Genomic DNA, 15,302 nt, shown 5'->3' with positions numbered 1-15,302 from the left:
TATCATTTTTTTCTTTGGCTTTGCGTGGTGATCAAGTTGAAGCAAACCAGCATTTCTGCTGGGGAATAAATCTTGTTAAACTTCCTATAGTTTCTCGTGTGATGATATGTTTGAAAAAAGTAAAGTTGATGTAGTGAGCGTGATGCGCTGGGTCATTCGTTGCAGGGCAGTTATTTAGTGACATCTGCTTGGAATCCTTGTCTGGTTTTTTTGGGGGGTTTTTTTGGGTTTTTTTTGGAGGGGGGGGGTGTGGTGGTGTTTGATTCCAATAGCTCCATCATTGTCAAAAAAGAAAAAAAAAAAAGGAAAAAAAGGGATAATAAAGAAAAAAGATCAGTCTGTACGTGGGGCACTGGAGATAGCTCCACTCCTCTGGAGTGATCTGACAATTCCCTTCCTGGGACGCCCTGTATTTCAGGGTACATATGGGCAGCACACGGGGCTGAACGTCCTGCTTTTGACGCTTCGGAGATTAATCTTGATTTTAAATAACTGAAGATGGTATCTTGGGCACGTGTTCCGGGCAGAAGGGCTAGTGCCGTAACTGGACGGTTTCGCTGTATGGGCCGCAAACGCCGTTTCGCTCCTGTTTATTTCTCTTCAAGGCAGCTTTCGTTTTCACAGGGGAAGAGTCTCGGACACCCACGATCCCAAACCCACCCTCCCCGGAGGGACGCCAGTTTTCGCCCGCTGCCCCCGTCCGTCCGGCCCGCAGCGGCTGTCGGGGGAGGGACCCCCGCGTCCCGCCGCCTCCCCGGGGCAGGGGCCGGGGCCGGGCTCCGGAGCGGCTGCCCCGGGCACCCACCTCCCTGCCCCCCCCTCCCCCCCCCGCCGCCGCCGCGGGCCCGGCCGCTCCGCTCCCGCCTCCCCGGGACGGCCGGGGATGGACGAGCGGCTGCTGCGGGCGCTGGGGGGGCTCAGCCTGCACCCCCCGCCGCAGCGCTTCGGCGGGAGGCTGGTGCTGCTGCGGGGGCTGCCGGGCGCCGGCAAGACCACCCTGGCCAGGTAAGGACGGCGGCGGCGGAGCCCCTCACCGCGGCGGCGGGTCTCCCCGGCGCGGCTGCCCCCTGCCCCCGGAGCAGGAGCGGTGCGGGGAGGGAAGGAGCTGCCGGGAGCCCTCTGCCCCCACCCCCCCCCCGCGGCTGCCGCTTCCCAACTGGGAACGGCAAAAAAAAAAAAAAAAAAAAAAACGCTGGAAAAAACGCTTCAGGAGGCGGCGGGGGCAGCAGTTCGGGGCTGGTTTTGGGGCTGGGGGCGGGGGGTGGGCGCCTCGCAGGGACCTCGATGAAGCAGAGCCGGCCGGGAGCCGCCGCTGCCGCAGCTGCTTCACGGGTGCGCTGCCTGTCGCGCAGTGTATTGCCGTTGTGAGCGAGCAGCGCCGGATGGGGCGCTTCTCCTAAGATGGACTCATCACCCAAGCCAAGGCAGTTGTTGTTTCTTCTCTAAAAAGCACCAGACTGGTGGTTTTTGGTTTTTTTTTTATCGTGGTTAGTCACAAAGACGGTAAAGTGCTTACTCGCTCTGACCGGGAAAACTGACGACAACTCTGACTTCTGTTTTCATGATGTCCTGCCATCGGGTCAGAGCCATAGGGGTGTATAAAACGGGCAGAGGAGACTGTTCACTCTCCAGCAGCTCCAAGATTGATAAAATAGGTGGAAAAACCCAGAGGGGAATGCTTGGAGACGGCGCCGCAGTCGACGTGACGCAGCGTTAGCCGTAGTCTGTTATCGGAAAATGACAGGTTCTGGTGTCGCAGCTCCCAGGGCCACCCACTCTCCATCAAAACAAAGTGTCCCTGCAAGTGGGAGGTGTCCCTGCCCAGGGCAGGGGGGGTGGAACTTGGTGATCTTTAAGGTCCCTTCCAACCTAAACCATTCTATGATTCTGTAAGAGAGGGACGCTCACAGTCTTCTTGCTCTGCTCGGGTGAGGAACCCATGCTGGGATCACTGGCTGCCACAGGAAGGGCTCTGCTGTGAGAGGTGCCAGCGTGAAGCTGTGTGAGGCACTGGGGTAATCTACAGTTTCCTCTTTTCGGTACAGTCCTCCATGTCACGCTGTGCCTTCTGCCTCACAGGACTTCTGCAAGACCAAGGTCTTTAACAAACAGCCAAACGCTGTGTTTTTACTGACACCCAAAATACGTCTCCCCCTAAAAAGGTTGTGTAAGTGCAGACGCCTTCTCCTTCAGGGAGTTCGGGTCTTCTCATAGTACAGTAAAAACATAATGATTTGGGGCCATATTCTCAGCCAGTGCAAATAACTGACACACCTGTTTTTTTAGGTCAAAACACAGGGTTAATTATTAATGACAGATTTATAAACTCAGTTGTAACTATTGTTTTAGTCCCCTATGAGGTGAACGTTTGAGGAACTCGTTCCGTTTCTAGCCCCTGTTAATTATATCATTACATTTGGCCATTCAGCAGCACACAGATCAAAGGGCGGCTCTAAAAACTGCATTCGGCACCTCACCATTAACTTTGTCCAGATTATGAAAGGACTGCGCCAAGAAAATTCTGAGATTTGCTGTTCCCACATCATATACCTTTTGGTGTTGGTAAATGCAATGTGCTAAGCAAAGCGATGTTTGCAGAAAATTACTGCAGCAAAGCTGAGTGCAGGATCCTGCTGGAGCAGGAGAGTGATACTTATTTGCAAAATCCCCGGTAAACTCATTTTACCCATTCAGATTCATTCTCTCAGATGTTACTCACTCACACAATCATACCCAAATTCTCGCAAGCCCTGAGATGCGTATGCACAGCTGGTCTGGCCACAATCGGAGAGGACAAGGACCTTCAGCTGTCCCATCCTCACTTTCTCTTCCGGGTTCCTCTTGGTGGGTGGTGGCAGGGTGGGTTTTGGCCAGGTCTGCTGTGACATCCCGCAGCCAGTGGTTTCCGTGCTGCCATCTTTTTGCCTCCGAATCTTCGGCAGGGTTTTTTGCTCGTTATTTTCATTTTCCCATTTTGTGTGTCTTTCCAGCTGTAGCCTCTCCCCCTTTTGGAACGAGGGGAGGGAGGAAGGTGTGTGCAGGCTGGTGTGACCCCCTGACCGTTCTCCTCTCAGACGACAGGTCTACCAGCAGCAAGTCATCTGTGCTGGGCCTTAGCTGAGTGCTGGCCTCTGAGGGCTGTGTAAACAGCACCTTTCCCAGTTTTATTGCTGTTAATGATGGTCTTTGGTTGTCAGCCTTTGCCTTTGCTCTGTTGTTTCTTCTGGTGCTTTCACGCAGACCTCCATTCATTCATTCCGTGTATCAGCCAGTATTTCTGTCACACCTTGTACATCTTTACAGTGCTCAGAAGAGTCACAAACCATGAATGTTATCACTGGTCTTATGGCAAGTCGCTGATAACTCCAGCAGAAAGGCCCCTTTTCAGTTCCTCACACAATCCTAGGAACAATCTTGGATCCACAACTCGTTTCCCTGGTCTTTCAGTGACATCCAGCACAGTTTGGACACGGCTTTGTAAGATTTAGTTAATGCATCTTCATTAAAATAACTTCCCCATCCCGGTTGCTCCCCCAGCTCAGAGCAGCCGACATTGGTATGGATCGGTTCAGGACTGGTTTTTCGTTTCTGGTAAAGATGGTGAAGGATCCACCTGTGACGAATAGTCAAGGCAGAATGAGGAGTTGGTCTGCTCACCGCTGAGCTCCAAACCTTTCCAGTTCCTTCACTGTTGAGAATATGCTTCCCTGAACCATATATTTTAGGTGACCCTAACCATCTCCCTCTAACTGTTCACCGTCCGTCACCACGAGCAGAAGCGCGTAGGAGAGGAGGAGGAGCTGGGAGCTGCATCTCCCGAAGCCTCCATCAGGTGAGCGTAACACCTTCCTCCTGAACGCGTTCCCCTGACTTCACAGTTCAGATTTCATGATCAGACCTGGGTAACTGCTAAGACAACAGTTACCTGAGGTGCAGTTGCGGGTATAGCTTCCAAAAATACCTCCAAAAAATCAAGTGAGCCACATGCAAGCTCCTGCCTGCTTCCCCAACACTCTATTGCACAGTAGCTGCATTTCCAGCTCTTCTACAGCATACTGCAATGGGGCACAACTCATGTAACCCTCTATCTGGCAGGTTTGTTCAAGCGCGAGGCTGGGCATGATCAAACACGCAACTTTTCAGCCACTGCTGTTGATTTATCACTTGAAACGCGTTCGCTCTTGTGTGCCCTTATGAAGCACCGAGGGAGGAATCTGCCGGAACAGGAAATGCCCTGGCACCGGAGCATCACTGCTTGGCGTGATCTGTACGATCCATACCTTCCCCAGGTCATCCCAGCACCCCCACCCTGCTGCAGAACTGCGGCTCTGACCAGGGTTTGTGGACTTTAGCTCTGCGGCTCCTGCTTCCAGGTGGCGACGTGTTGTAAACATTTACCTTTGTGTGTGTTAGAACCCAGCAGGCAGCTGATAAGCGCTGGGCATGCGCTCCAGATCGCCTAGTTCTGACTGGAAATACCTTGGGAATTTACCGGCTCTGAGAAGATCTGCCCAGTGTACCATTCTGTTGCCTTCTGAGCACTGGAAATGTTCCTTCCACTCTGCTTATCAGGCTCAAATCAGAAATTAGGGTTTTTTTCAAATTTTCTGATGGAAACACATGACAGCCTATGAAATACAGTTATGGATTTTTTTTTCTCTGTCTCCAGTGGTGTTACTAGTGTCCATGGAGACTTCTCCCAAGTACTCTATAGCATCCAGCTAGCTGAAACCCTGAATAATTATTGTCTGTATATACATTTAAAATCTGAAATGCTTGTTTGAAAATACTGAAGATGCTATTTAGGAAAAAAAGGAGGAATTAAAACTGGTGTAAATCACGGGAACAGATCATCAGATGAATAGCGCAGGAGACCCTAAAGCCACCGATCTGGTCCCTGAGGCAGTTGTTCCAACACTGCTGCAGGCACACAGAAACGCAGCTGTATTTTCAACAGAAAGATTCTCCTTTTTTAATCACGGCAGCTGTCATCCGTCTGACCGGGGTGAGACGGCACCAACGCTAGCCAAGACGCCACGTCGGTGAGAAGCGTCCCTGCTGCCCGGGTTGCCGGTGGGGCCGGTGCGGGCAGACGGCGAAGCTTCTGCCTCTGCCCAGCTTCGTGTTCCCAGGGGCTTTACCAGTTCCCGGGTCCTGCTGGAAGATCCGTGAAGTTGCTGCTGCTGTGTCGGAGCTGAAGAGCAGAAGCATCTAAAAGCTTTCTTTTTTTTTCCCTGAGTGCATCAGCTGATCTGATGAGCTGCGGTACCTGGCGTGGAAACCTGCTTCGCCTTGTGGGAGGGGGAGAAAAGGGTTTGGGGAGATTTATTAGAAGCAGAGGAAACATCCCCCTTTCTCTTCTTATTTTCTTATCCTTTGTATTTCCTGAAAGAGCAGCAGACTTGTCTTTAGCAAGATACAGCACATACCATATTTTGTATTTACTGCAAGACAGAGAGCTGTAACACTGTGCAATTAAATGTCCCAATTAGGCAAATTAATACCGAGCCTTTGACAGATGCTGCTTATCAGAGTGCAGTGCTTCACGTTCCGTGGCTTTTTTAAAAAATGCAAACATAGCTCAGATGTACCCTTTGATCTTGCAAAGAAATGTCATTTTTCTTTTCCTCTTTAGTATGCTTTACACTTGCTGATCTAACGGCAATGGGTAATTTTCTTTTTGCAGTGCTGCTCGAAATTTATTAATTAATAACACTGGGCACAAGCCCCCCCCATTTTGCATAACTGGTGTATATTTTGCTAAACTATAGGCATTTTCATTCCATACAGTGGTTAGGAGCCTGATGTGATCATAAAACCTGTCTTCTAAACCAACTTGTGGTCCTGCGTAGCTCTTAGAAGGCTTATTTCTCAAGGAACGTACCAAAGAGGTTTTGGTGCCCTTTGAGATTGTAAGGGACAGAAGAACCAGGATTTTTGCCAGCTTCGTGGGCGATAGGGCATTGCAGAAAGTGGTCGTAAGCTGGAGTGGCAGTTTGGTGGCTGTAGAAAGCTAAAAGTTAAAACCAGCAAAATAAGCAGAAGGTAACACATCTTCTTTTTCCCACTTAATGTTTTCTTATGTTGCTGTTAGTAGGAGTTTGTTTGGTATGAATATAGCAAATGCGACAGTAATTCATAGCTCTTAGCACTTTTTGTGCCATATTTTTCCTCCTTTGAAGCACGGCTTTTACCTACTTTAATTACCAGTGAGAGGAGGGTAGCAGACGGACTGAGTTTACAGATAACCACACACTATTTAGATTGCCTAGTGGTTAATAGCAAAGCTTTCATGCGAGTGGGCATATATATGTTAAAAGTGTAGTAAGGTATAGGCTAAGAAGATAATTTTTAAGGTTTGCACTGGTTGAGAACATTTTTAAAAGAAAGACTGAGCAAGAAAAAAAATAATAATCTTGAGATCTTTCACGAGTGCGTGCAGTTTTATGTGCCTATTAGTAGCTAAAGGGATGACACGTATTTTAGCACGGTCAGTTTTTTTAGAGCAGCGGTGGCGATGCAGACGGGTAAAGCGTCGGGAGAGGTGCTGAATTGCGGTCAGAGCTGAATGTATCAGTTTATCGGCACGAGAGAAACCAGATAAGCGTTAGGTGCTCCCGTGCTTTTCACGACAAGAATACTTGCCTGGGCCCAAAACGAAAGCAAAAATAATTTGACTCTTTGCTAACAGTTTGCAAAGTGACTTGTGGTCGATCTGTTTGGCCACACATAATTATGTGAATAAAGCAGGAGCTGGAAGGTAACGACATGTAGGTGCTACACGGTACCTGACAGTGGCCGCGGCCCAGCCCTGGCCAGTCCCCGCAGCAGGGACTCTGCTCTCTGGGGCGGTTGCCACCACAAAATAATATTAATTAATCAGCAGACGGTAGAAGTTACGGTGCAGGCGGAACAAAGTCAGAAGCTGACCTTTATTCGCCTAAATGTAACACGCAATCCTGGCGAAGAATTGCTGCTAGCAGGCAGAGTAGGGTAAAAGTGGTAAGTAAATGGTTAGGGCGGAGCTAAAGATGACAGAATTCAGCTTTTTCAGTCTGTGTGTCTTTATTTGCCGATAACCTGGAGGCACCTTTTCCTTTGCTGTTGCTCAATTAGAGAAGACATTGAGAAATAGTTGTTTTGCAGCTTGTGGGGATGGAGAAGCAGCGCTTTTATCAGGGAAGCTTGAAATGAGTCCCAGGGCGTGGAGACCACGTGTGGTGGGAGATGGCAGGGCAGCGCGCTCACGCCTGACAGGCACAAGGTTTCTCCGTGGGCCTGCCTTTCTTTTCCAGAGATGTTTTGGGCCTTAGGGAGACAGAGAGCAGGGCGACGATGCCGTGGGCTCTCCCTGACTTCTTCCAGAGACTCCCTCCTCCCCCAGCACTCCCTTGATTCAAAAAAATAGACAATTCTGTCTGTGGACACAAATAAATCCAAAACCCAGTTTTGCATGATTTTTTTTTTTTTAATGCTCTCTAGGGACTGGCAGAGAAACACTTCATATTTAAGCCATCCCATAAGGAGCATTTTCAGTGTCTGGGAGGCAGCTGGTGAGCTTACGGCAGGACACGCATCCACCCGTCGTGGGCATCCCAGCTGCGAATGAGCACTGCGGTGGGGGACACAGCAGCGAGAAGCGAAGGGAGGGTGGGGGTGGGGAGGTGGCCCTGTGCCTCTGGCCACGGGGGACGAGGTTTATGGGTCTGTTGCATTTGGGGTGCCCGTCTAAGCAATTCAGATTTGTTTATAAAACATGTTTAAAAGCTGAAAATAAATAAATAAAAATGACTTCAACTCTACAGGAGGAAGATTAAGTAAAACAGGGACAAGTGAAAACCAGAAAGAACCATAAAAGCACAACAAAAAATAGGAAATATTGACTAATCACTCAGATATTTGTTTGCAAATTGAAAAAAAAAAGTGCTTTGTAGCCAAAAAAACCCCAAACAAGACAAACTGATAATAATGTAGACCATCTGTACTAAATGAGAAATCGTCATTCGTCCTGGTTATCTTCAAAAATCTCTCTGTAGCAAAACTCCCATGATCACATCGTCTTTTGAGACCAATTTCCATGGGATTAGCAAGTTTGGAGTTGGCGGGGGTTTTTTTGTATTTACAGTTGTACTTTCTCAGATAACTGAATACATTAATGTGATCAAAGATTTGTGTTGTCAGTCCATTGTAGATTCCTCTGCTGAATTAAAAGAAATCCAGGCCATGCCTTTAAGGTCCGTTGTGTCCATCTACTGATTACTTTACTTTCAGATCCTTTAAGCTGAGATTTTTCAAATGAAGCACTGTCCGTATTTGCAGAGCATTCATACAGCTCTTCATTTAATGGTCTCGATTCCAGGCATGTCTTGGCATATAGTAATCCTCCTGTCGTTTTTTGTTTTCCAGACAACTGAAACGTGACTATCCCAGTGCTGTAGTTCTTAGTACCGACGACTTCTTTATCGAAAATGGCGTATACGTGTTTGAGCCTGACTTCCTAGAGGACGCACACAAATGGAACCAAAAGCGAGGTGACTGAAACTGATCCAGAGGTTTTGCAGAGTAGTTTTGCTTCTCAGTCTGTCTTTAAACTTAGGACCCAAAATAAAAATATCTCAAAGTGTTGTCGTATACTGAACTTCACGGGGTACTGGTTAAGAAAATATATTTACACTTCTGACTTTGTTTCTTCTGACTTATAAGAGAGAAATTTATAAATGAAAAAAATGTTGGTGATTGATAGATGTTACTTTAGAAAGTAAACCAGTGCCTGTTCGGTAGCAGTGCTGAAGCTTGGTAACAGCAGGTGGCACGCAAGTGCCAGCCCAGCGGCTGCTGGGTGCAGCTGTGTGTGCGCCATCCTTCAGGCTGGAGCTTCTTGGATGTCTGTCCTGACTTGGAAGGGGGTGTTACGGGGGACGGGGGAAGTTAGTGACAGGCAGGAGGAAAACTTGCAAACCTAATTGTAAGTTTGAGAATGAAACAAGCCAGGTCTCTGCTTCAGAGAGAAAAATGTAACGTGCTTTTGGGGCTGTACTCTGAATTCATCACTAGCAATGGCAGACATACTTTGAGATCATATAACAGGGATCTTTTGCAAATAACAGTGATTTTTAGCTGTTGTAAATACCTAGTGCTGTGATACCGCTGACTATGTTTTGTCAGAGCTTCAGCTCTTGCTGCTGAGGGCACCTCCTGCAGGAGAGCATCTGCTGGCACTGACCTCTGCTCCTGTTTGGGTGGTGGCTACCAACCCAAGCCTGTTGGGGACTCAAGCGTGCTAGCAGTGGGCAAGGAGAGGACCCTTGGGGGCTAGTAAGACCTGGGTCAGTCTGTTATTGGATATGTTTTAGCTTTAATTAATGTGTTACATTCCAGCACGCAAAGCAATGAAGAATGGGAAAAGCCCGGTTATTATTGATAACACCAACATCCATGCTTGGGAAATGAAGCCGTATGTGATGATGGTAGGGAAAGCTCCGATTTATTGCTTTTATATATGCTCAGCTATGACGTTTAAGAAGTGATCTGACTGAAATGGTTCTTAACGTGGCTAAAAATAATTACTTCCATTTTCCCTTAGTTCTCTAATGATAGTTAAGGATTGATACTGTGATGAAGTAGGGGAAGAGGTGCCAGTGCAGTTGTTTTATCTCATCAGCTATATAACTCAGTGAGAGCAAAATTACTTGAAAAGATTAATAGTCTTTGAACGTGCCCTGTTACTTCTTGGCAACCCCCAGTAGTGACATCAGTTGAACAGTTCCCAAATTATTTGGTGACAAATATATTAAGATATGACTTCCAGTTTGCGTTAATGACTTGTGAAAAATACACCATAAAGAGTCTTCAAAGATGCACTGGTATCTCTTGTCAGGAGTTCTGGTAGCGATGGCGATAGTTTTACTACAGTTTCATAATGTGGCCTCTCTGCTAAAATTATACTCACGCTTCTGTTCTTGGGTTATGGTCTTGTCAGTTAAGAAATTTAGGTCTAAATAATGCTTGTATGGGAGCACAGAAGAGGCAAAAATTACTGGTGGTGCTGGAAAGCCTGGACGTGCCACTCCAGTAGCAGTTGGGACTGCTTGTGGGTGACCAGGCAGCAAGAGAGAGAGAGCGCAGCCAGAGGTGAACAAGACGTAAAAAGGTCAACAGATTTCCCTGCCTCCTTTCCCCCAAATCAAAACCCAAAAGCAATCAATAATTGTATTAAGTGTATGTACACACACACAAAAATATGTTGCTTTACCTTAAAAAAAAAAAATTGAAGGCCTGTGGTCTCAGTGCTTGGAAAGAGCATGACTGTGAGATGTTGACCTGACCCTCCCAGAAGTTCCAGAATGGCGTGGCCAGCCGGTGTCTCTTGAACCATCTGTGACTTCCAGACAGTTCAAGTGCCAGGATACCGTTGCTGTGGGGGACGAGGACTGGGGGAAATGCTGAGGCAGGTTTTGCTGGGAGACCCAAATCCTTTGATGTAACGGAAACAAACTATCTGGGACTCAGACCAGCACCTTGATGAGAGTCACGGTTGTTTTCCTCTTTCTGGCCCCTGGTACATGGGATACATTGCTTAGCCAGATAAAGTCTCAGGGGGTCTGGCAGATAGGCTACTTCTCAGATCCGCAGCCATACATCTAAAACTTCTGTGTCCTTCTTCAGGCACGTGAAAATAGATATGAAGTTATATTCCAAGAACCAGATACACCCTGGAAGTTCAATGTTCGAGAACTGACAAGGTACATCTTCTTCTCTTCGATATAGCAGACAGCTGCTCGTTTTATTGATGTGCTCTGAGAAAGGTCAGCACTCTTCTTCATATACCCTAAAAAGTAGCCAAGTAAATGACAACAGAAGGATTGTCGTGGAAAATTTCTATTCCTCAGTACCCAGTCTGCAGTGCATTCAGCCCTGAAGGAGCCTGACCGTGCTGAAGGGAGTCAGGCAGTAGAAAAATCACCTTCCCCCTGAAGTGTGTACGTACACTGCAAGCTCCTTGGGGCAGGAACGCTGATTTTCATCCTGTATTTTGAGCAGTGCTCTCTCTATTTGGGCACAAAACGTGTCTAAGCACTACAGACAATATTCAGACATCTGTTCTTAAAAGAGCTAACCGTAACAAATATTGTCTTGCCACGGCAGGATGCTACATTAAGTGCGGCCAAGAAATGGGGTTCTCGGGGATCTTTCTAAAGATCTTAACGTGCACATGCAAAAGGGATACAGTGAATGTATCAACTCTGCGTAATGTGGTAGGATATAGAGGCAGCCACATATGGCTCTAAGTATGCTAGCTTGGCTAGTGGATGTAGGGTTAATGGTTATATGACTAAAAAAACTCCATGCAGGCTAATTTTCTAGCCTTTAACCAACCAGCTGTAAAGTACGTTACGGTGGCAAGTGCAGTCCCATCTACTAGATCCAGAAGCTAACATGCGCTAAATTATTTGTTATTGCAAGAAAACAGAGCATGGGTACTTCATTCCGACGGATTTATCTGTTTTGCACCAACTAGGAACTCTAGTCAAAAATCAGCACTGCTCCTTTTGGCGTGTGACAGAGACAAATGGCAAAGGGCTGTGGCCCTGAGCGCCGGTGGCTCCAGAGCGAGAGGCAGGACATGGATGGCTTGGGGCTGAAGGCAGGCAAGGACACCAACAGCCTTAGTGGTCAACCGCAAGTGTCAGCTCTTGCTTCACCAGCACCAGCTGGGAGCCAGTTGTAGGGCATCACTGGAGAGGCAGATTTTACTGGTAATCATTTGTTATAGGACGAGCTACTCAGTCACTTGTGTTTTGTTTTATTAATCGTTTGAAACAAGTGGGCTTTTTACAGTAGCAGTGTAAAACTAATTGAAATAAGCTCAGTTTGGAGCAGCTCTTTGGCAAATAATTGGGGGACAGCTGAGGGTTGCTTCCATCCTGGTGTGTCTTTACTGGCAATACAGTTTGTGCCGGTTGCTGGTCCCAGGCGGGGGCTGCACACGTGTGTGGGGCACTGGCTGCTGGGGCACCTGGTGCCCGCTTCACAAGTGGGATGCTGCAGCTGGCAGCCTCCTGCATTACTGTCACCTTAATTCCACCAGGTTAAAAAACCATGTTGAGCAGTGCAGGATTTACACACCACAAGACTTTGAAAATATGGGTGCAGGACAAACTTTCTAGGTGAAGAATTGTGCCTAGTACAGCTAAATATCAAACCCAAAGATATTCAGAGTTTGCAAACTGACAGACAAGCAGAAATCCCTGGTGGTCTTTGGAAGAACAATTCACGCTACTGTGTTGAGAGAATGCAGCCTGTTCTGGTCTTTCCACAAAGCCCTGAATGTTTGAGCGACCTGTTCCACTCCCTCTCAGCCTCGTCAGCATTTACAAATCTGCCCCGGAGCGTGAGCCCCATCGGGTATGATTTTTCCCCACTTGTGCTCACACAAAGAAACAACAGGTTTTTGCCCTCTATTCTTGTTGATGATGAGTCTGTGTCTGGGCTACTCACAAAAATATTTTTAAGAAGTCGGTGGAAGTGAAGAGCCATTCGGTAAAAAAGGGCTAGAAATAGATCAGTGGGGACATGAACCATTAGCCCGAACACATCAGGAACCTTAGCAAGCTTATGCTAACCTCTCATACATAGGCAGCTAAATACTTGTATTTTCTGTTAATATTGACTCTACAGAAGAAATACTCATCATGTCCCTCGACAAAAGATACAACGGATGAAAGAACAATACGAGCACAACGTTACCTTCCACAGTGTTCTTCACTCTGAAAAACCAAGCAGAGATGATGAGAGAAGCTCCAGTGGCCCAAATGCAGCTTACGGGATGGGTGCCCATTTCAACCCGCCTCCAGTCTTCTCAAACAGAAGACCTCACGTGGCACGTACAAACAACGTGCCATTTAACTGAAGAGGTGGATTCCTCAGTGGATTTTAATTATCAGGGTATAAAAGTCTCTAGTTTTACATTTTTCTAAACTGTTTTTTATTCTTGTATTTTTCTACTACATGTCTAAATTTTATCTTGTGCAAATCTTTAAGCGTCTCTGGATTCTGATCTCACAGCTCTACATGACCGATTTAAGAGCCTTGTCCCCAGTACAGGCTGTACTCCCTCTCATCCCTCTTCCTCCATGAAAACCCATTCAAGTTTATGGTGAAATTTACTGCCTGTCCCACATGCTTTTTGGGTTTTTTCCCCTGCATTGCACTCTGTCACTAAGAGGACAATAAATACTAAATTATTCCTTTCTTTCTTACAGGCCATGTGGCCAATTCTTCTCCACGCAGTTGTCGCTTCTTGCTGTTTTAATACTTTCTATCTGGCTGTATAACCTTTTGTCTCTTTCCACTCCACCTTGCCTAGAGCATTACTGCTGGCTTAAGAGAGGCAAAGGGAATGGTGGAGAAGGTAGCTCTGACAGATTGCAGGAGGATTTGACGCTGTTCCCCGTCTACACGTCTGCTGTCTGGATTCGTGCTGGTCTTACCTCAGCTCTGTCGCAGCCAAACAGCTTCTCCAGCGTGGAGGCAAAACTCTTCAACACGCCAAACCCAGCCCTTTATCTTGCCGTGACATAGGAGTTCTACCGATCCTGAGACGAGTCCATATACAGAGGCTCCTAAAAGGGAACAATCAGTGTCAGGCTAGTGCTTGTTAACTTCTAAGTAGGAACAGGGCTACAGGAGCAGCTCTGAACAGCTGAAGCGCAAGGCTACCAAACACCCAAACTAACTCAGAAGTACAAAATAATGACTTAAGGAGAAAAAAGAAATCAACTAAGAGAAATCAACTCCTTCTACCACTAAGTGCCAAGAAGCCACTGACTGATGGCTGAGTGAGAAAAGAAGCAATCCTGCAGTAGTTTTATCCATATTTTAAATTCTGCTGATTATTTTCCCATCAAAAAGCCTAAAACAGTTTTAAAACTCAGCATTTGCGATGACAATTTTTTTTTTAAAGTAGGTGTGGATGATTAGGCAGTGCTTATAGAACAGGACAGTAGTGAGTTATTTTGCAGTAGGAAATGAAGACAGCTCACACTGGACATTAAGAAAGATGCGTATAGCTGCTACTCATCTAGCAGTGTAGCAGACAAGTACGAGGTATAATAAAATACGCTGTTTCTGGGCAAAAGGGAAGCTGTCTTCAGGACACAGTAGACGTATGAGGTGAATTGCATTTTCTACACAAGCTGCATTTAAAGAAGCAATGTTATCATTGTAAATAAACATGAACTAGGGTGTCCTGGGAACCTGGCTTTGCAGTATTGCACAAATGTTTACAGAACTGTCAGCAAGCTTGTGTTGGCCCATTACAGTTCTCCCATACTGCCACAGTGTCCCACTTGGTGACAGGAATCACCCCTAGTTCAGCACTCGAGCCACAGGACCCCTGAAAGGTTGCTGAGTGGGAGCTGGTGGTCTCAGGTCTGAAACATCCTCCCTCCTTTGAGCCACCAGTGGTGGGAAGCAGCAGGGCAAGGGGCAGCCAGACAACAAATGAACTGAAACGTGGAGTTGGCAGTGGGTCTAGCGGGACTGTTTCTCTCTCTAGGGGAGAAACTCCAATTCTGACATGCTTCACCTGTTGAAATTAATGAGAACAAAGTAATGAATTCAAGTGCTAACTCAGTCCCAGCGGGAAGAACTCCTGATGAAATCGAAGAAAGATGATTATCTTTCACGATGCTGTGGCCTGAAGTGATTCTTTAAGGAGTAGCTCAAACACTGACCAATGATCTACCATTAATACCTCTGTATGGCATTTTGCTATGATTCAAATAATCATAGTTGTTCTCTAAAACTCTTTTTGCGCTCTAGGGAATGTTTGAGGGGAAAATTACAAGAACTATGTCAGAATTACAGAGCAATATTTCAGAATTAATGTCTGGTAACAATGAACTTTGAGAATTGTTTATTTTGCCCTATGCTACTTAGGACTGACAAACAACTGTTCTAATACTACAGAGGGTAACAAAACTGATTGCTTTAGACTGAAACAAAGATCCTGCTGTAATTTAAGAATACATCAGAATCAAAGCAGCGGCTTATAAAATGTCATCAAGCCTTCAGCCATAACAGCCACTGATGCTATTGTATGATCCATGTTTGTGTGAGAGATGTATCAATTACTCAGCTCCAAATTATTTTGCAGGTGAAATGTCATTTCATGAGTCTTTGTTTTTGTAAATCAGCTTTATTAAATACAATCAGGATTTCATGTACAAAGTGTAAAAATAATTTGAATTTGAAATATATACAATACTGTACACGTGCATTTAGTAGCATTCTGGGGGATT

At 46.5% G+C, this 15,302-nt stretch overlaps 1 protein-coding gene across 2 annotated transcripts; it reads left to right on the top strand.

Annotated features, from left to right (window-relative positions):
* The first annotated feature begins 624 nt into the window (after window positions 1–624).
* On the top strand, window positions 625–15,280 carry N4BP2L1 (NEDD4 binding protein 2 like 1). Of its 2 annotated transcripts, XM_063332386.1 has the most exons (6): window positions 750–1,005; window positions 8,407–8,531; window positions 9,379–9,467; window positions 10,666–10,742; window positions 12,679–12,945; window positions 13,367–15,280. In XM_063332386.1, the coding sequence occupies exons 1-5, from the start codon at window positions 884–886 to the stop codon at window positions 12,908–12,910; spliced, it is 645 nt and encodes a 214-aa protein (XP_063188456.1). In that variant the 5' UTR covers window positions 750–883; the 3' UTR covers window positions 12,911–12,945; window positions 13,367–15,280. The 2 variants fall into 2 exon arrangements, with proteins under 2 accessions (XP_063188467.1, XP_063188456.1); XM_063332397.1 differs by having other exon boundaries at window positions 625–1,005; window positions 12,679–15,280.
* The last annotated feature ends 22 nt before the right edge of the window (window positions 15,281–15,302 follow it).

Source organism: Chroicocephalus ridibundus, chromosome 1, assembly GCF_963924245.1.
Source record: "Chroicocephalus ridibundus chromosome 1, bChrRid1.1, whole genome shotgun sequence".
In the NCBI taxonomy this organism is placed as follows: Eukaryota; Metazoa; Chordata; class Aves; order Charadriiformes; family Laridae; genus Chroicocephalus; species Chroicocephalus ridibundus.
This window is presented reverse-complemented; position numbering and strand designations above follow the sequence as displayed.

Bases quoted from the DNA above. Each gene is read 5' to 3' on its own strand.
- N4BP2L1 (XM_063332397.1), top strand. From the start codon at position 884: ATGGACGAGCGGCTGCTGCGGGCGCTGGGGGGGCTCAGCCTGCACCCC. The intron at 1,006-8,406 runs GTAAGGACGGCG...TTTGTTTTCCAG, and splicing joins GGCAAGACCACCCTGGCCAG to ACAACTGAAACGTGACTATC. The intron at 10,743-12,678 runs GTACATCTTCTT...TTGACTCTACAG, and splicing joins AATGTTCGAGAACTGACAAG to AAGAAATACTCATCATGTCC.